This window comes from Amblyomma mixtum, chromosome 9 (genome assembly GCF_055824585.1).
Source record: "Amblyomma mixtum isolate Tamu chromosome 9, ASM5582458v1, whole genome shotgun sequence".
In the NCBI taxonomy this organism is placed as follows: domain Eukaryota; kingdom Metazoa; phylum Arthropoda; class Arachnida; order Ixodida; family Ixodidae; genus Amblyomma; species Amblyomma mixtum.
The window spans coordinates 69730405-69750923 of record NC_143020.1 but is presented as its reverse complement, the minus strand read 5'-3'; the positions used below and the strand labels follow the sequence as shown (position 1 = coordinate 69750923).

The 20519-nt window shown below is 49.1% G+C and overlaps 1 protein-coding gene across 1 annotated transcript; it reads left to right on the top strand.

The window, feature by feature from the left end:
- The first annotated feature begins 7936 nt into the window (after nucleotides 1–7936).
- LOC149329588 (uncharacterized) lies at nucleotides 7937–16834 on the top strand. The gene is made up of 2 exons (XM_089560314.1): nucleotides 7937–12078; nucleotides 15607–16834. Exons 1-2 carry the CDS (start codon nucleotides 11791–11793, stop codon nucleotides 16669–16671), a joined length of 1353 nt encoding a protein of 450 aa, XP_089416440.1. The 5' UTR covers nucleotides 7937–11790; the 3' UTR covers nucleotides 16672–16834.
- The last annotated feature ends 3685 nt before the right edge of the window (nucleotides 16835–20519 follow it).

The following is a 20519-nucleotide window of genomic DNA, read 5'->3' as shown; positions in this document are numbered from 1 at the left end:
TCTTTAGTACTATTTTAGCCTGTCTTCTTCTTGGGACAGGAGCGTGTAAAAATTTACAGGGCTGCAAGTCGAGTGCAATCTCGCACAAAAGTGCGTCAGGTACTGCGAAAAACAGATGTAGGCCCTTTTCATTATAACAGCTTCTAGCTTTGAGACCATCGTCCGGAAATTACTGCCGAAATTGTTCGTTTGCTTTGACGCTGCGGCTGTTTAAAGTTTTCTGACAAACATCATCAGTGAAACGGAGGTATTGTCTTCGGCCGTCTCCTCGCACACATTCATCGAAATGAGGCATCTGTGTGCCAGGCGCTGTGCGCAGCCCCGGTGTTGTGTTTATCAGTGCAACGTCACAGCTGCTCGCATGATCGCGGCCGAGAGCTTCCATTGCTTTACCCAAGTACGTGGGATATAGCATTTTTTTTACTCTTCTGTTGCCAAAATAATGGGCCAGCCAACATGGTTTATTGAAGAATTTGAGAGTTAAATGCTGGTCCTGTGTCCCATGCTCAGGGAAGTGGACGCTTCCAGGTGTGCGTCGGCGGTACCAAGCAAAGCTTTAATATCACGATCATCATCATCGTCATCTTCCTGACTACACCCACTGCAGGACAAAGACCTTTCCCATATCTCTTCAGTTAACCCTGTCTTCTGCCAGCTGCGGCCACTGTATCCCTGAAAACTTTTTAATCTCAACCGCCCACCTAACTTTATGCCGCCACCTGCAACGCTTGCCTTCTCTTGGAATCCACATCGCTACCCTTCAGGACTAGCGGATATCTTGCCTTGGCATTACACCCTCTGCCCATAACCAATTGTTCTTCTTGATTTTGACTGGGATGTCATTAACTCGCATTTGTACCCTCACCCACTCTGTCCGCTTTCGGCCTCTTAAGCTTTCGGTCTCTTAACCTTAACGTATTATTTGTCTTTTCTTAGCTGTCTGCATTTTCCTTAGCTTAACCCGAGCACTTTTCGCTACCCTGCACATATTTTCCCCATAGGTGAGTACCGGCAAGATACACCTGTTGTACATTTTTCGCTTGAGGGATATTGGTAAACTGCCACTCATGACCTGAGAGAACCTACCATACACGCTAGATCCCATTCTTATTATTCTGTTTATTTCCCACTCGTGATCCGTATCAGCGACCACTGCCTTCCCCGTAGCAATTCCGGCACCTCGCTACCAATTGTGAACTGCTTCCTTATTGGAACCTTTCCTTATCAGAATTTTATTGCTGATTTTATAAAGGTCTGTCGTAGCTGTGCAGGCGTTATAATATCTTCCAGTATTTTCCCACAAGACTCTTCTACACCCCCAGTTCGGCATTATCTACATGACTATAGGAAACAGCATTCGGTCAAGACACAGACAGGACGAGATTATGTTCCACTTTATGAATTCTTCTATAGCAAACAGCTGGTTTGAAAACAAGCGCAAGCGAGATGCAGTGTGCCGCGCGCAAGCTTAGAACTTAGATTTGCCGACCTTCGCGCTGGGCGCTACGGAAGAGCTTCGTGAAGCTCGATATAGGAGGGCGTTACAGATTCGAGGAAAGCCTTTATCTTGACCACAGTCCCCTTCCAGGAAGGCTACGCAAGTTTTGAACATGTGAGCTGTTAACGTGACGTACGCAAGTTGGAACACAAACCTGGCAGGAACAAGAACGCGGAGGTATGATACAAAACGCAAGGTAAACAGGAGCGAGTGAAGTTTTTTGTGGAAACTGCGAGATTATCTATCCGTTACAAAGTAAAAAAAGCTTCTTTATAGGTCTCCACCCAGCAAAATAAGAAATATTTTCGTTAATTTCTTTCTTGTTGGTTGCGGTTACCAAAACGGTCCCACAAGCATTTTACACCCATTAATCCCTGATGTCCGATTTTGACACCATACCTGTAAATCGATTAATACTCGCACCACAAGCTTTATATTTTTACTGCGTGGTTATGGGCCTTAGGCATTGTAAAAACGCGGAGCAAAAAAATCTACGGCCGAAATAAAAAATCCAGGGCCGAAAGGGTTAACTTGCACTGACATCTCTCAGCACGCGGGCGCGTTTTCTGTTTCGCCTCTATCGAAACTCAGCCGCCGGCTCCGGGTTTGAACACGGGTATTCCGGATTAATTTACACCATCTAGGGTTCTCTAACCTGCGCTGACAACAGACAGCACAGGGGCGCCAATTCTGTTTAAGCACCGTCGAAACGCTGCTGCCGCGGTAGGATTCGAACCACGGTCATCCGGCTTAGTAGCCCAGCGGGCAACCGCTCTCCACTGCGGCGGATAAAAATGAAATAAAATTGAAGACTGACCTCCCTGAAAATAACCTGTAAAGTTTCCGATTATATTTGTCATAAATATAAGCATTGTAATGGTAACGACCGGCAGCCGTTCACGCGGTGCGACGAAGAGGTGAACGAAGTGGTGTGCTGGTTCCTGACTGACTCCTGGGTGTGTGCCTGCCGTGACGCGTCTTTCATCAACGGCCTCCGACCTGAGCTTCGAAGACGCACCCGCACCCGTACACTTGGTGGAGGTGCGGGGTAGAGGATAAACATCCTTGCGAGTAATCTGGTTGAGACGACGGTAGTCCACGCAGAACCGGATGGAGCCATCTTTTTCGTCACCATGACAACAGGAGAGGCCCAAGGGCTTTGAGAGGGCTGTATGATGCCGCGCTGTAGCATATCGTCGACATTGTCACGTATGACGGCGCTCTGTGGGCGAGACGCGGTACGGTCGCTGGCGCAAAGGGGGCGTGCGTACCTGTGTCGATTTCGTGCGAGACGGCAAACGCACGGCCCAAGGAAGGTTGGGAAATATCAAAAGACGTGCTGAAGCGTTGGAGAAGTGTCAGTAGCTGGTCACGTTGAGCGGGCGGAATGTCGGCAGCCATGGCGCGATGAAAGGCGTCGACGGGAAGCGGATCGGGCGTTGCCGCACAAATGTCCAGGAGAGCAACCTCGGGACAGGCACGGTGATCGGAGAACTCGTAGGCAACAGCAGGGTCCAGTTCTTCGATACGACCGAGGCATTCGCCGCGAAGGAGAGAGAACGGGCAAGCGCCGTTCGCGATGGCCTCTTATACCGGCGTAACTACTTCTCCGACGGGCGGAAGTGGCTGTTGGTGATTCCTCGCCACTTCCGTGCTGCGATCTGCGCCTCTTTCCACGCAGATCCACAATGCGGCCATGCCAGTGTCTTGAAAACCTATGCTCGCCTGCGTCTACGATATTATTGGCGTGGTATTGTTGGTACTGGGAGTCCGAGCCAGGAAACGGTCGAGGCGACGGTGAGTCAAAGGACTTTTATGTACAGTATTTACAAGGGCTTTTACATGATACAAGGGCCAAGCGCACCACGGGCTAGCACAAAGAAGGAGAGCGGCGAGCGTAGCTCCGGCGTGATGGCTGTTTTGCTGCCCGTCTGCGGCTCGGGTTCAGCGCGGCTCCGTTTTTAAAGCCGCCGGTGTCCGTTGCGGCAGCCAGCCGTTCAAATCCTCCAATCAGGTCACGGCACTGGCCACCGTTCAAATTAGACGAATGGTTTAGAGGCGCCCGGCCGTTGAAGGCTTGCCGACAGGAACGGGCGGCGGCGAAGCGCCGCAGGTGTTCGAGCCTGTCAGCATGCTGCCGACGGCAACGTTTCTCGCCCGGCCCAGGCAAGTTCCGAGAACTGCTAACTGCCTCGGCCTTCGACAAGAGCGCGCTTTCTGCAGATTTATGGCCCGAGGAAAGCAGACCCCGACGAAAACACACCGCGCCTGCAAAAAGACATCAGCATGCCAGAGCCACGGGCTCTTCAGAGAAAAGAGGGGACCCCGCGACGTTCCCGCACTCCGAAGGGAAGAGGGGAACCTCACGCGACCACGGAGGGAAGAAACGGACCGAGGGACACAGAGAGACGGGCGCCAGAGAGAGACAAAAGAGAGTCGACAGAGCGGACGCGGCGAGTGCAGCTCAGTTCGCACGACGCGATCTCCATTGAAAGCGTTGACTGGCATCCCTGTAAATATTCACTAGCGACCTCAATAAACCAGTTTTAACCATCCACTGAGTGTCCGCTAACATGGCGCAGCCGACAGGATGTCAGTCCAACACAATCTCTGAAGACGCAACGGCCCAACGGCGAACCCCGTCGACGCACTCCGACTCAACGGTCGTCTACTCGCCGCTGTGCTCCGTCGACCGCAACCTCCTGGGCACCGCTACGAAGAGACAGCTTGTGGACGAACTGAAATCCCGTGAACTACCGTGCTCCGGAAGCAAGGACCAGCTGATCGCACGAATCCTCGAAGACAACATTCGACAGCGAGTCTCTAACGAGATGGACACGCCAACGACAAACCAGGCTGCCAACGACGACGACAGGCAGGCGTACCTGGAGGCGCTTTCCACAATCAAGGAGCTCCGTGCCGAGGTGGAGATAGAGCGAACGCAGCTCGCCCAAGCTACCACGGCCATCGCACCTGGAGTGCACGGCAACGTCAGCCCAGCTGTCCCAACACCGACGGAAAACGTCACGAGTTCCGAACGAAGCTCGGCACAATTCGGAGTTCCTGCTGATGGCACGAGAGCTGGAACGACGGAAGGATCACCAACGGCAAGTGGCAATCACGCACACTACGACACGGAGCCGAACGGCAGTGCACAAATACCGCTGCCTTGCACCACCATTGACGGTACACCAAATATGGCAGCTATCCTGGCAATGATCGCCACCACGCAGGCGCAGCTAGCCACTGCATTGACGAGGACTCCCTCAGCCACGGCACCGGTGCAGATCCACTCTACGAGCGACACGTCATCCGCCATACCGCTTTATGACGGAACTCCACAGCAGAGTGTGCACGGCTGGATCTCGCAGGTCGAACGCATCGCAGCACTTGCGCACTGGACGGAATCACTAACGCTAGCCAGCGCAGCAACACGTCTGACGGGAGCTGCAAGAGACTGGAACAGCTCCTACGGAACGAGGTGCGACACCTGGCACGAGTGGAAAGAAGCCCTCGCCTCCCGCTTCAAACGAAAGCTCTCTATGCAGGATTTTCTCGACCTCCAGGCCAAACGACGCCTTGAAACCACCGAGTCCATCGTGGAGTACATGTACTCGAAGAACGCAGTACTTGACAAGGCGCCGTACCCGCTGGCCACCGAGGAAAGGATATCCCTCATCCTGAGCGGCATAGACGACGACACCTGGGCGAATCCACTCGCGGCGCAGTGTTGCACCACGGTGACCGAGCTGATCGACCGTGCAGCTCAACTTGACTCGCGACGCCGCACCACAACCGCGCACACCCGCGACGCCAAAGATGAATATCCCGCTTCTACGAGACAACGAGGCCAAGCCAGGCGAGTCAGCGAGACGGCTAACGCTCCTCAAAGCGAACGACGCCAGTACTCACGACCTCTCCAGCCAAGATACGGTACAGCAAGAGCGTGCTTCAACTGCGGCGACGTTGGCCACCTGTCCCGCGAGTGCAGCAGGCCAAAGACCGCAGCTACCATCAGGGCTGAGCAACGGCGATCTGGCAGCAGCAACGACACCAACAGGGACGGGCCACCCATCAGGCAAGCAAATTGCTTTTTGCAGTCTACCGGCGACACGTTGCCAATCGTTACCGGGCACGTAAATAACAGACCGCTCAAGATCTGTATCGACAGTGGAGCCAACGTGTCAATCATAAGCGAAGGTGCCCTGAGCCCCGACATTCGCACGCACGCCCGATTGGCTTCGGAGGAAATTCAAGTGTTGAACCGCTGCATTAGACCGACGCGTGCTGCAACGTTGGATGTTGAAGTTGGAGCGACGAAGGTGTTTCTCCGAGACGTCGTCATAACGCCGCTACCGGAATCTATCGATCTGATTCTCGGATCGGACTGGCGCCGCGCTGCGAACGTCGACGTGACTTTTCATCCTACCAACGACGTGACTCTCGTGCAAGTCACCAATATCGTCGACGCGCCATCGAGCTCGCAGGGCCCGACTCCAAAGTTAAGAAGACACACGGGAGAGGCTTTGGTGGCCTCGTTTTGCCGTCAAGCTAATGAGCCTGCTCCCGACGACTGCGGCTTTGTGCAGCTGGGTGCGAAGGTCCATCTCCCCGATGACGACTATATGACTCTTGTGGAAGACGCGGTGTCGAAAATGACCACGCAAGCAAACGAGAGAGAGAAAGTGAAGAAAGTTAACCGTTCACACCCGATCTTCCAGAAACGCTTGCACCTGAGGACAGGCGCAAAATTTGGGAGGGTCGTGTCAGCATGCTGCCGACGGCAACGTTTCTCGCCCGGCCCAGGCAAGTTCCGAGAACTGCTAACTGCCTCGGCCTTCGGACAGAGCGCGCTTTCTGCAGATTTATGGCCCGAGGAAAGCAGACCCCGACGAAAACACACCGCGCCTGCAAAAAGACATCAGCATGCCAGAGCCACGGGCTCTTCAGAGAAAAGAGGGGACCCCGCGACGTTCCCGCGCTCCGAAGGGAAGAGGGGAACCTCACGCGACCACGGAGGGAAGAAACGGACCGAGGGACACAGAGAGACGGGCGCCAGAGAGAGACAAAAGAGAGTCGACAGAGCGGACGCGGCGAGTGCAGCTCAGTTCGCACGACGCGATCTCCATTGAAAGCGTTGACTGGCATCCCTGTAAATATTCACTAGCGACCTCAATAAACCAGTTTTAACCATCCACTGAGTGTCCGCTAACAAGCCGACGGAGAGGAGGGGGAGGAGGAAGGGTCCGCGCCGAGCTGAGCGCCGGCGAGGCCGGATGATTCACGCTGCAAGCCGCGACATGTCCGAGAGAGTCTGGGCGGCTGGGCCTGCCTTGAGCGACGGCGGGCGCGCAGCGCTGATTTCTAGAGAGGCCAGCCAGCGAAATGTGGGCGCCGGCACAACAGTATGTACCGCTTCGTACGTCAGTACATTCGGTCATGTACAGCCTGCCAATGTCGCAAGAACCCTCCCCGCCACGACCCCGCTCCATTACAGCCGTTACCCTGCGCCGCCCGCCCCTTCAGGGTTGCCGTTGGTGGCTACTTTGCGCCAAACTGGCTACTTTTCAACCCCGTCTGGCGATGAAAATTTCACGCTGGCTCCTTGGCTACTTTCTGGCTACTTTGAACTTCTATTGTGGCGCATTTACTAGCCATTTTTTTTTGCAATTGCATATACAATAGCAAGCAAGAACAGAAAAGAACAATTATTTCCAAGCTTTGCTGTCTTCATTGCTGTCCTGGTCGCCTTGATGCGCGCATATTCCTCCAACGAACTGGAGTCTCAAATACGCCAGGAGCAGAGAATTAGCGGTGCACTTGATCGCGCATCATGTTTGACTCTCTGGCACGCAGCGGCATCGTACGAGGACACTTGCGGCGAATGCCCTTTTCAACACCTGGCGCAAGGAGCACTGAAAATTTTGACCCTTCCAATTTCTAATGCTGATGCAGAGCGCGTGTTCTCTTGCGTGAACTTGACGAAAACAGAGATCCGTAACAAAATGAAGCTGGACTTGCTTTTTTTTATAAAATCAAATCACGCCAGTCGATTCTGCGAATCAAATTTGGGCTACGACTCCAAGAAAAAACAGCATCATCGTTTAACGTTCCTGCTGAGGGATTGAATAGAATGTGCCAAAATTACTCCGGCAAGAACACTATCTACTCTAGATAAACTACGCGGACTGAACTTTTATTTATTTGCAACGTACCTGATACTTGAAGGCCCAGCAAGAGGCCCAAAATTCTGTGCTCTTTATTTACTCTGTGCTTTTGTGTTGATTCAAAATGATAATATTTAAGAATGCAAGAGCGGGGGCTAGTTTGTGCTTCATACTGATCAATTTGCGCTACAAGGGACATACACACGGAAACACAAACGGACGAAGCGCATTTATGCGCTTCGTCCGTTTGTGTTTCCGTGTGTATGTTCCTTCTAGCGCGAATTGGTCAGTATGATAATATTTATTGTTCACTAATAAAAGTTGCTTATAATAATGGTTCTTTTCTACTTGGCTACAAATTTGGCGCCAAGATCAGGTGGCGTGGCTACTTTTGGCTACTTTTAGCATCAGTTCTGGCTCTTTTTGAAAAATTCCCAACGGCAACCCTGCGCCCCTTTGACCGCGTCGGCATTGACGTTTACGGTCTGCTTCCAACCAGTTCTGCTAACAATCGCTGGGTCATCGTGGCCGTTGACCACCTAACCCGCTACGTAGAAACGTCGCATCTCCAATCTGCTACCGCACAGGATGTTGCTTTTTTCATCCTACACCGTCTTGTTCTTCGTCACGGCGCCCCGAAAGAACTGCTCAGTAACCGTGGCCGTGTTTTTCTATCGGAAGTCGTCGCGGCGCTGCTAAAGGAATACCAAATCGTTCACCGCTGTACCAGCGCCTATCACCCACAAACGAACGACATGACTGAGCGGTTCGACCGCACACTCAGTGGCCGCATTTGTTTTTCCAGTCCCGGACTACTTGCTGGCAGGTCTCGGCTTCCGCTCGGACAGGAAAAGCGTCATGGTCACATGACCTACTTGCCATAGGCATGCCATAGGCTGCTTTCGAACTCGCCGCCAGAGCCGGGCTCCCCCTCGGTTACCGTAAAAGGACGCTGTCATCTGCTAGCAGACGATGCAAGCCACGGCCACCACGACGCCGAAGCAACGCCGAAGCAACGCCGTGCGTTCGATCATGATACTGAGTCGATTTAAAGACTGTACTGTCAGCTTAGCGTAGGTGCATTACAGAACTCAGCTTCGGAGGTATGCTCGCCGCTACTGCTTGCGGCGAAGTTCGCACAAAGTAGCCCAACTCGTTGCGGATAGGCAGATAGACGAAAGCCTTCGCAAAAATGTTGACAACAAGCTCTATAGCTGCTCCAGTATACGAGTGGTTCACCAGCGATGCTTTCAGGTAAGCGTACAGACAGCATGTCGCAAAACAAGCGAACGAGAACCTCTTGACGACACGAGCAAACAATACGCGCTCGCAGCTTCGAACGCGCGTCCGTATGCGGTGAATTTCAAGAAAATAAACGAAGATGCAAGAACAAAAAGTCTTGCGATGGCTCAGAGAGCAGCTACGGAGCTCATTTGAAGGTTTAACGCATGATATCGACCTCCAGGAACACGAGAAGTACTCAAAATGCACACGGAGTCTAACTCAATATGGCTGCCAGCGCGGCGCGCAGCTATCGTCTGCTGTCTTCTCAGCAGCCCCAAGCAGCCCGCGGACTGCCATAGGCTAAAAACGAACGCGTTGCTATGGCGATGCAAGCAGGTGGGCGGAGCTTTCGGGCTGCCCGAGAAAAACAAATACCGGACTCGAGTCCGCAAGTAGTCCCGGACAGTCCGGGACTGAAAAACAAATGCGCCCAGTGACATGCTCGCCATGTACGTTGATACCGCCCACTCCAACTGGGACAAAGTACTTCCTTTCGTAACCTACGCGTAAATACGCCTACGCAGACAACGACGGGATTCTCTCCTTTCTTCCTTTCTTATGGTCGAGAGCCTACATGCACCACGGACACCATCCTTCCCTATCGTCCTGAGCCTTCCGAGAGCACATCCCTTTCCGAAGCTCACATGTATACCGAAGAATGTCGACAACTTGCGCGCTCTTTCACCACACAGCTCCAGCGGCACGAGAAGCACCGTCGGGACCTCTCGGACCCTCCCGTGTCATATCGCTCCGGCGCACTCGTTTGGCTCTGGGTGCCTTCCTTCAGTCCCGGCCTTGTCACGAAACTGCTTTCCCGCTATCACGGCACTTACCGCGTTCTACAGCAAACTTCTCCCGTGAATTACATAGTTGAGTCCCTTGACCCATCTCCGGATCACCGTCGCTGGGGACGTGAAACTGTACACGTCGACCGCCTTAAGCCCAACTATGACCCGACTACTCTTTCGTCCCCGTAAGTCGCCAGGATTGCTCCTTTTCGCCGGGGAGGAAACAGTAATGGGAACGACCGGCAGCCGTTCACGCGGTGCGACGAAGAGGTGAACGAAGTGGTGTGCTGGTTCCTGAGTGACTCCTGGGTGTGTGCCTGCCGTGACGCATCTCCATCAACGGCCTCCGAGCTGAGCTTCGAAGACGCACCCGTAGAGCCTAAATAGGATTCGTAAGTTCTCGTGTCATGAAAAGACGTTTTCAGTTTTTTCAGTAGAATTAAACTTCATTGCTACTATACGTGCCAACAGTGAATTGAATGACGTGTTTGAAGCGTAGAACGATCAGAAACAAGGAACAGAATTCAGAGGCCACACTAATATGAAATAAGGCTCATATTTGCCTGTTTACATAGGCTGAGAGAAATATGAAGCCTTTATCACGCTCATTCTATCAACTGGACTTTTCTGCAGAACAAGAACACAGGGGTTTCAGTATTTCAAATATGCACTAGCATGTTGACCGGTATTTCGAAGACTTGAAAGTCAGGAGGATCGACTTGGAGCACCGTAGAGCCGGCTGCATGTATCACTGCCCCTTGCCTGAGGCGTGCGTTGCAGTGAAGAACGAGCACGGAGCAGAGGCGGGTTTGGGCACTAGCACTCAACTTCAGCTTTACTTTTCGACTAAAGCGAAAAGTACTAAATTGAATTAAGTTTACTTTTTTTGCCGGCTTGAATCAGTTGTCTTTTATATCTTTTCTAGGATCACCGCAGTATGCTGTTTGCTTCTAAGCATGCCGCTACAAGGATATTTAATGTTTTTGAGAATTTACTTTGTTTTGCATAATTTCTCGTCTTTTTAGTCCGAAAAATTTAATCACGTTTATGACATTTTGGAAAGCTTGGGCAAGTAGATGGAAATACTAGAGTGCGAAAAAAATATTTATATCTGAAAATGTCATTTATAATTTCTCTTAGTTTTGTATCCATATTATTTCGGAGCTTGTGGAATAGTGCCCTTTGGCCGCAGGTGCTCCTGCGCCATAAGATCGTCATCATCAGCATTAAACTAAGCCAAAAAGTCAAGTAGATCATTATAGTGCCAGGTGTGTGAGAGCTGAGGTAGGTCATTTGAACAGTTTGCACGTGCCCACGACATTATAACGTTCCAGTGACACGGTTCACAAATTTATCCCGTGGAATATTGAGTTATCCACACTGATAGAACACTGTGTCGCTGCTTGCCCCGGAGAAATTTGATTTAGACATCAATTTCACACGGTATTGACTAGATGCGTGAAAACCTTTTATTTTTCTGAAATACCAGCGGAATGCCAGATGTGCCCTGGTGGAGAGCACTGTAACAATCCGATGATAACACTAGTTTCTCAACATACATCGGGACAGTTCTGCACGGTAAGTTTGTCCTTTCGCTGGCATCCAAACTCCGGCACGGATGGGATGTAACCTCCGGATCGTGAACGCGCGCCACATCGGCGGCAAAGCTTTAACCGCGAAACCCTACTATCCAACGTTAAAAACGCCCTAGCCACTCAGCGCCTGCAGCCATTCACACCGAGTATCCTGATTTTGTAGTGTGTTGCAAAATTTCATTTCGGCCATTAGACAGGAATCAGAAATTTATTATTTTCTTCATCCCTTTCGAAAGAAAGCCGCCGAAGTTACAGCTACGTATAGAAGAGCTTGTGAATGCAGCTCGAGAGATAACGACAGTCAAACGGGCGCAGCAGGTGATACGCTCCGCGAAAGGCAGCGGATGCCGCTCTGTTAGTCGCCATGACGACAGAACTAAATAGATAAGAGCCCTCACGGCGAGGGCGAAAAAATTCACTTTTTCAGGCGGCGGGGCAGCGAGCGCACGTGAAGAGGGATGCCTCCTGCAGCTACCCAGTACACGCTCGTCGGCTTCAGCCCGGACCTCGACTGGAGACCTCTGAGTTTCGTCAAGACCATTCCGACGAACAGGGTGTGCAGTGCTTGCGGACTGGTGCGAAAGAGGACCGCATTGCTGTCCTGCATGCACGTGCTGTGCGACTCGTGCTACGAGCAATGCGCCCAGGAAGAGATGCACGTCTGTCCGCTCGACGGCAGCGAGTGGCACGACGAAGAGGACGTTGAGTGGAGGGACTTTCCTCCAGATCAGCTGCTGAGGCGAGAGGTTAGTCACTCAATTTCCGCCCTTTTCTTTGTATTGTACTATCGTTCCCCCCCTCTTTTTTGGCAAGAAACCGTTCTTACTAATTTTGCAAAAGAAGTTGCAGTGCCACACGCGGGACAAGAAATGGGCAGACGGAACCACTCGCTCTGACTGCTTACCAAAATGTTTCGCTCCATTTTTGTACAGCGCAGTATGCGGTGTGCCATGGTAGCGCGTTCTTTTGTCTGTTATTTTCTCCCGTGGTCTCCGCTTTGAATTCCCGAGAGTACTTGCCTTAACTCACGATGTCCATGTCAAAATATATCCATGCATTGAATAGAAAGCTGCCCCGACAGGAGGTTTTGCGGGATCATTCAAACGAGTATACCGCGGAACGATTTATGTGTATTCTAGCCTTAACACGGCCCGCACCAAGAAACCGCCTGGAAATCTTCACCGCGCAAGAAGTGGTCCGTGGTCTTTAATTCGGGATCGTCTGCTTCTTCTTCTTCTTCTTCTTCTTCACCTCTTTATAATGGCACATACCCCCGTGGGGGGATTGGCCAAGGTGTAGTGTATATATAACGAGATCGTCAAATCCCAATTTAGTCCTCGTCTTTCACTTTCACGCGAAACAATCAAATTCGTTGTCTTCTTTGCACACTTTGCCTGCGTTTTATTCTTCCTGCAAGCTCCGTTTTTCGTTCAATGCGTTGCTCGTTTCTTTTCTTTGTTGTTTGCGAGGAATACGTGTTGCGGACAAAAAAATACTGCCACATCATGCAGTAAGCGAGCAGTGATAACAACTAGCAGTAGCGTGTGCTTTCGCTGTCCGATGACGACGGCACCAGTGGTGACGGGCGTTATGGGTGCATGTGGGAAGAGCCGGGCAGAGGAGACTATTTGAAGCAGCAGCTTTCACCGCTTCGCCTAATCTCGCTGATTTCGCCGCTGTGTGCGGCGATGAGGCGGTGTTGAACTGGCTTTTCGACAGTGCCCGATACAGTTAAATATGACTGGCTTAACTTGCATGGCGCTGTGGAAATGGTTGAATGAATGCTGCTCTCGTTTCCTGATTATTGTGGACGCTGTATAGACAAGATATACTAAAGAAGCCGTACTACAGAGCCACACAGATTGCTCGGACGTCTGGAAGCTTTGAAGGAAAGGACACGTATTTCTGCAATATTCAAGGCACTGTAAGATATGGACCGAGTTTCCCCTTTACACGCTCGCATTCTTTCTGGCTCTCCGAATCTGTAAGTAATAGAAAGTGGGTGAAAAAAAATATTTAGTAGTCAAAGGTGATCGTTGTGCGTAATATTTTTTCTTACGTCATGGTGTTTATTAATGGGCTAAAAGAGAAAAAAGCTATGGTTATGAGCCTTCTTATCTGTGAAGGTCCGAGTGGTACGCAAGCAGCACAGCTAACTGAGCTAATATTAGAAATCTATGGGCAAAGGTGGGCCTTACAAAGGACTAGCGTGAAGCCATCCATATCGAATATTGGACCATTTGCCTATCCTGCTTGGGTAGATTTAAGCATTGCATTAATTGACTGTCGCAGCCGGCTACTCTGAACGTTTGTAATGCTAGATGAGCTAAAATAAACCGTGAACAACAAGCCCTGTCAGTGAAATGCGCTGACGACTAGTGCGTAAAAAACTTCCTATTTCTGCTTTTTCGCGACGAAGAGAATTCTTTTTTTTTCATCTTTTTGCTGGCGCGGTCCACCGCAATGCGGTACTGTATGTAGTAGAGTGCACCTCTTTCGTAAGAAATCTACCGAATTGGTTAGCGTGTTGCCGCTATTGTCGCAAGCACAGTTTTGGATCATATAACAGTTGTCTTTCAAGCGGAACTGCCGCTGTAGCTGAATAATTTCCCTATTAGTGGGAATTGTTTCGGTCCCGATGAAAGCGACCTAAGCCAAACAGATTTAAGGCATGATATTTTTGCCTACGGGTTTTCAACACACATCTATCGCACGGTTGCTAAAATGTTTGAATTCATTAATGCTTCAAAAAATGAAAATCTTTTCTTTTCTCTTTTCGTGTATCGTATCCCGTGATCAACACATAATACATTTAGGAGGTAATGTGATTGTCGAAGTTTACTTTTCAGAACCCTACCATACAAACCGTGGTTTTCTACTTTTCATAATGAATTGACGTCTGCTGATCAAGTACGGTTGTAGGTTTACATGAAATAAAAGGCAATCAGGCATTCCTTCATTCGGTAGGAATCTCGTCGTTGCGTTTCTCTGACTGATGTTCCAAGAGGCGTAGGTGTTTTCTAAAGCTGTGTTCTTGGTCTATCACCTTTTCAACGCTTTTCTTCCCAGCTTACCTGGACAGCACGGTATCTCATGATTCTACCTGTGCGACCATATATACAGCGCGCACATACAAGGCTGGGCCCATGCTCTGAATTGGCAAACACCTAATTTCCTTTATCATATCTATGCCAGATTTACTCACCCTTCCAAGTCCACCTCAAGAACAATATTCCTCCCCGCACATACGGATCCACTATTAAAAAATTTGCTCAATACGTGCTCTGTGTAGAATGTAGGCTTCAAATTGCATCGGTACTCTCCTGATGTTGAGGTCTGCTTGAGCCTGCATTTCTATCCAGGTTAAGCGGCGGGCTCCCACAGAAGAATAGGCTTTATCTTCGCGATAAGCTTTGTTTCTTACCTGTAACCTTTTTGTTTCCTGCCGAGAGGAGCCGGACCACATGGATATCCTGTACAAGGATTTACGCTGCTGTATGCACTGTGCGCAATATGTCATCATCAAACTAGTCTGGGCTTATAAATACGTGGGTGATATTGTTACGCAGGTCGATGTTCTATTGTAATTCAGGTCCCACTGTGGACGGACGGACAAAATTACCGCAGGTTAATCGTTGCTGCCCGTTGCATCGGAGTACTGCAGGAAATGCAGCGAGGCATTTGCATGTGCAGTAAGGTAAATTTTCATGGCGCTAGTTCTCCGAGGGCTCCCATAGAGGCGAGTGTATTATTGGAGGAAATCGTCCTAGTCCAAACTTTTTTCTCTTCTTTCTCGAAGCTCACAAAGATATCGTAAAAAGCCAAGCCTTCTCTCAACGCTGCCATATATGCAGCATGCGCGCAAATAGAAATAGATGGTGTCTACTGTTGTTCGCTACTGCTACTTACTGCTATGTACGTCAGTCGCCAGGCAGAAGGAGCTAAATCAGGGCGCATAGGGAGGACTAAAATCGTGATATAGGGGACAGGAGTGTGTAAATATAACACTATAATTTAGTTCAAAATTTACACTACTAGGAGTCGGAGTGAGTGGACGCGCAGAAGTGAAAGCGCAACCGTGTCTTTGCCATTCCTGTGTTGCAGCTGTAAAATTGTAGATTTTGAAGAGCAAAGCTGCAAGATCCTGCTGCCCCTGCGCCCAAGCAAGAGCTGACGTGAAATCACAGCAGGAATTACCTTAAAAACAAATTAAGAAATCAATAGTTGGAGACGTAATTGTGATTTCAATGAAAATACTCTCTTTCGCCTTGCAGGTCAAGTGCTGGAATGCAGAACAAGGTTGCCAGCATATGACAACTGCTTCAATGATCACCCACCATTTCCAGCGGGAATGTGTGCACCATTCTACTCGCTGCCCGAAGTGTTCGAACAGCGTCCTCTGCAGCGAAGTGTGCGCGCACCTCAGATCGGGAACTTGCGGCTCGTTGACTGACGCCTCTTTGGAATCCCAAACCAATTGCGACCCCAAGGATGGAAATGCGTGTTTTGCTACTTTCAGCCAAGCATTTCTAAAGCAGGCGGATGAAATGAAGGGCTATCTCGAAAGAATCACTGCTGATAATAGCACGCACGGTGACAGGTTTAATGAAATTTCTCATGATATCAACGCATCAAAAGAAGCCTTAAGACAAGAAATCCTAGCGTCGAACGCGGAGATTAAAGAATATTTGGCCACACGCAGCGGCACCGTAAACAATATTTCCGCAGCGGTAAACCGACTAGAAAGAGCACTGGCAGATCAGTTGGGTAATATCACAACGGAAACTGCAGGAAGCATTTCTCAAATCACAGCTGCCCTGGATCAAGCCAGAACAGAAGGGAGGGAGAATGGTCAGAAGACGTTGGAGTGCATCACAAAAGTGCACACACTCGCTCAGCTGCAAGCAACTCGGTGCGAGTTTTTTCTACAGGGTGTGAAATCCCTCGCAGGGAAAGCGCTGAACGGAGGCACTGCTTGGTATTACAACGAGAGGGTGTACCTGCGTGGTTATTGCATGTCACCCGGCCTATACTTCAAGAAATTAGGTGACTCGGTTAGTGTGCATATTTGTTTGCAGCTGCACAAGGGCGACCTGGACGACGTTGTTCTGTGGCCATTCGAACAAAGGATCAAGCTGAACTTCGTGCACCCGGGGGGTGGCGCCGACCGTGAGGTCGAGGATAAAACAATACGTTCTTGGACGTTTTGCCAAAAGCCCGAAACTTCGAGCAACCGTGGTGCTTATTTCACGACGACGTCGTTTGTCCTCGCGGATCTCCGGAAAGGCGGCTTTGTTGAGGACGACAAGCTTCGGGTCAAGTGGGAGCTCCTGCCTTGAGTACCTCTTCTAACTGCACAGGGACAAGGAAGTGGCGCATGTGCATGGTAGTAATAATTTTTCTTCGTGAGAATTTCTTGAGAAATGAAATTTGAAGAAAGCCTCGTGGGCAATGCGATGTTTAACCTTTTTTGTTCGAAATAAATTCGAAGTTTAACTGCAATTTACTAAGGTTGCTGTTTTGCCCTACCGAACACTACTTTTAACATCTTACAATTTCCGTTGCGACACTCGCAAATTTTGTTTGGAAATGAAAGCTTTCACATCTGCTCATACCCAGCTTCACATCGATAGCTGCATATGCCATATTTCCGGGAATAAAAAAGCCTCCGTGTTCGTAATACCTTCCAAAAGAATACTGCGACGCTCATGTCAGAATACACCCCCCCCCCACACACACACAATAACCCCGAAATCCCTCAAAAGCTGCACAACATTCGGAATGAACTTTAAACAAAGCACCCTTATGCACACGTGCTCCTTTTCTGAGATTTTGACTATCCTGACATAGATTGGAATAACCCTTATCAGCCTATTTTTAGACAGCATGAATCACAGGAGGTTGTGGACGTGTGCTTAAATTTTAATCTTACTCAATTAGTAACCCAGCCTACACGCATCGCCGGAGATACCGCTAACATTCTTGACCTTATACTATGTAGCGACCCCGAATGCCTCAACTGCCTTACTTATCTCCGGGAAATTAGTGATCACAAAGTCATCCACGTGTCTTTTACCTTCACTCCAACACTAAAAGAAACTTCCAGAAAAACAATCACCCTTTATAACAAAGGTAACTATGAGGCTGTAAACAGGGCGTTGGAAGCTTACTTCCCAACTTCTAAGCGCTCTTTCTAGGAACAAACCATCCACGAAAATTGGTCGATGTTTGTTCATAAAATGAACGAACTTACTAACAAATATATTCGCAAATGCAGCTTCCACGCAACCAAACAGAAACTCTGGTTTACTAAGGCTCTAGGAAGTTTGGAAAACAAAAAGAAGTGTTTGTTCCGCAGTGCTAAACAGACTGGAAATGACTGCGCATGGGAAAAATATTACACTGCCGAAAAGACATACCGGGTCGCAGTAAAAAATGCTAAGCGCTCATTTTATTATACTGACCTACCCTACGTACTTAAGGATAACCCGACTAAATTCTGGCAGCGTTTAAACCCGCCATCTATACGCACTACAACCCTCACTGATGATTTCGGGCGTGCTGTTTCCGACGTCGGGTGTGCTAACATATTTAATTCTGCTTTCGCATCTGTATTCACTCATGAACAGGAACCGCCCCCTCTCAAGACAGCAAATGACCAAAGAAGAGTAATGGAAGCCGTTACTTTCTCTGAAGCCGGGATATCTTGTCTTATAGATAAACTAAAACTGACATCATCTGCCGGCTTTGACGAAATCAACACAAAGGTACTAAAAAACATTAACCACACGTCTGCCAAATTTGTATGCCTGATGTTCTCACAGTCTCTTTCTACAGGTGTCATAAACCATGAGCGGAAAGTGGGGAAGGTCGTTCCGGTCCACAAGTCGGGTAACAAAGATTCACCACTTAATTACCGACGCATATCACTCACCAGCATACCATGTAAACTCATGGAACACGTCATTTACTCTTTAACGATGCATTTTCTGGATTTAAATAATTTTTTTTCACTCATCGCAGCACGGATTTCGCAAAGGATACTTTTGTGAAAGTCAGCTAGCACTTTTCCTTGATGACTTGCATGCCAAGCTTGATGGTAACCTCCAAACTGACGCAATTTTTCTAGACTTCGCTAAGGGATTTGACATGGTACCTCATATCCGCTTATTTCTGAAACTCTCTCGCCTAAACATGCATCCCGACATAATAGCATGGATAAAAGAATTCTTAACTCTCCGCTTCCAATCAGTCATTGTCAGTGAACAAATGTCTAACCTCCTACCAGTCTCCTCAGGCGTGCCCAAAAGGATCCGTCGTTGGGCCACTCTTGTTTCTAATTTATATAACGACCTACCTGAGAAATTAGATTGCCATATTCGGATGTTTGCTGACGATTGTGTTATTTACAGAACAGTACTAACACCTTCGGCCAACAATCCCTTCAAAATAATTGAACTCACGTGGAAGACTGGTGCAGTGAATGGCTAATGACACTTAACATAAGTAAATGGAAATATATGTCGTTCCATCGCCGCCGTTACCCTCTTCTGTTCCAATACAGAATATCTAACGTTCCTCTCGATCTTGTCGAATCATACAAATACCTTGGTGTTCATCTTTGTCAGGATCTTACATGGAATACGCATATTTCAAACATCGTATCATCCGCTAACAGAACACTAGAATTCTTAAAGCGTCACCTACGCTCTGCACCTCAGCATGTCAAGCTCCTGGCATACAAATCATTAGTCCGATCAAAATTAGAATACGCATCTCCCATCTGGTCTCCAAGGCAAGCATATCTCTGTAATTCAATTGAAGCAGTTCAAAACCGAGCAACTAGATTCATTCATTCATCGTATTCCTTTGATATCAGCATATCATCCCTCGGATCACAGTCCAGCCCACCTGCCCTTGTTCATCGCCGCTACGTTGCTAGTTTGTTTGTTTCACAAGTTTTTTTACTCTGAGCTACGACAGGAACCCTACTACTGCGCACCACCACCACGCATCTCCCTCTGCACCGGTCATCAGCGGCTAGTGTCACGACCTCGCGCCCGCACCACTACATTTTCTTCTTCATTCTTCCCCCGGGCTACGAACGACTGGAACGGCGTTCCCCAAGAACTTGCTGCTATCACATGCCAATCTTTGTTCCTGGAAAGACTCAAGCGTGTACTTGCTGAGTGGAAATCTTATATTTATATAACTCAACTTATCGGTTACTTATTTTGTTTTTCATTTCTGTGTGCCCCACCCCTTATGTAATACCCTCTAACGAGGGTCTTTAAGGTAATAAAGTGAAGTGAAGTGAAATGTGTTAACTGAAGGGAAAACTACCCTTGTGTCATGTCTACTCTCGTATAGGCCAAATCAAATCATTTTATACAAGTGTGCTTTAGACGTGCGGACAGCCAATACTCTCATCAAGTGAGGGTGGTTGAAATGAGCTGTGTATGCGTAATGTTTTGCGCGCCACTGCTTCTGTAGAGCCGCCGTGGTGGCTCAGTGGATATAGCACTCTGCAGCTGATCCGAAAGACGCGGATTTGATCCCGGCCGCAGCGGTTGAATTTGGATGGAGATGAAATTCTAGACGTGCATGTACTATGGGATCTCAGTGTTTGTTAAAGAATCCCAGGTGGCCAAAATTTTCGGCATCTTTCAGGGAACTACGGCGTCCCTCATGGCCTGAGTCACTCTGGGACGATAAACCCGGATAAACCAAATCACCTTTTGCAAAGGAGCCGTGGTCAAATTGTGAGAAAATGTCTTAGGAAGATGAGTGCGGACCTCCACGGTGCAATCATAGAGTTTAGTTAATTTCTGCAGGAAACGAGGCTTCTTTCTCTCAGTGACAGTTCTTTAGTACCATTTTAGCCTGTCGTAACCATGGGACAGGAGCCGTTTTAAAGTTTGGATTGCCGCAAGTCGAGTTTCATACCCAATAAAAATGCATCAGGTACTGGGAGAGCAAGGTAGCGCCCTCTCCCTTGAAATCACGTCGAGTTTTCTGAATATTGTCTGGGAATTACTTCGGTAACTATTCGACGAGTGTGACGTTGCAGATGTTTGAAATTTTCTGGCAAACCTCATCAGTGAAACGCAGGTATTGTCTTCGGCTGTCTCCTCGCACACGTTCATCAAAATGGATCTTCTTTGTGTCGGGCGGTGTGCGCTGTCCC

What these genes read in the sequence shown, in the direction of transcription:
- LOC149329588 (XM_089560314.1), top strand. Translation starts at nt 11,791, where the DNA reads ATGCCTCCTGCAGCTACCCAGTACACGCTCGTCGGCTTCAGCCCGGAC. An exon ending in ATCAGCTGCTGAGGCGAGAG is followed by an intron (nt 12,079 to 15,606) that starts GTTAGTCACTCA and finishes TTCGCCTTGCAG; the next exon opens with GTCAAGTGCTGGAATGCAGA.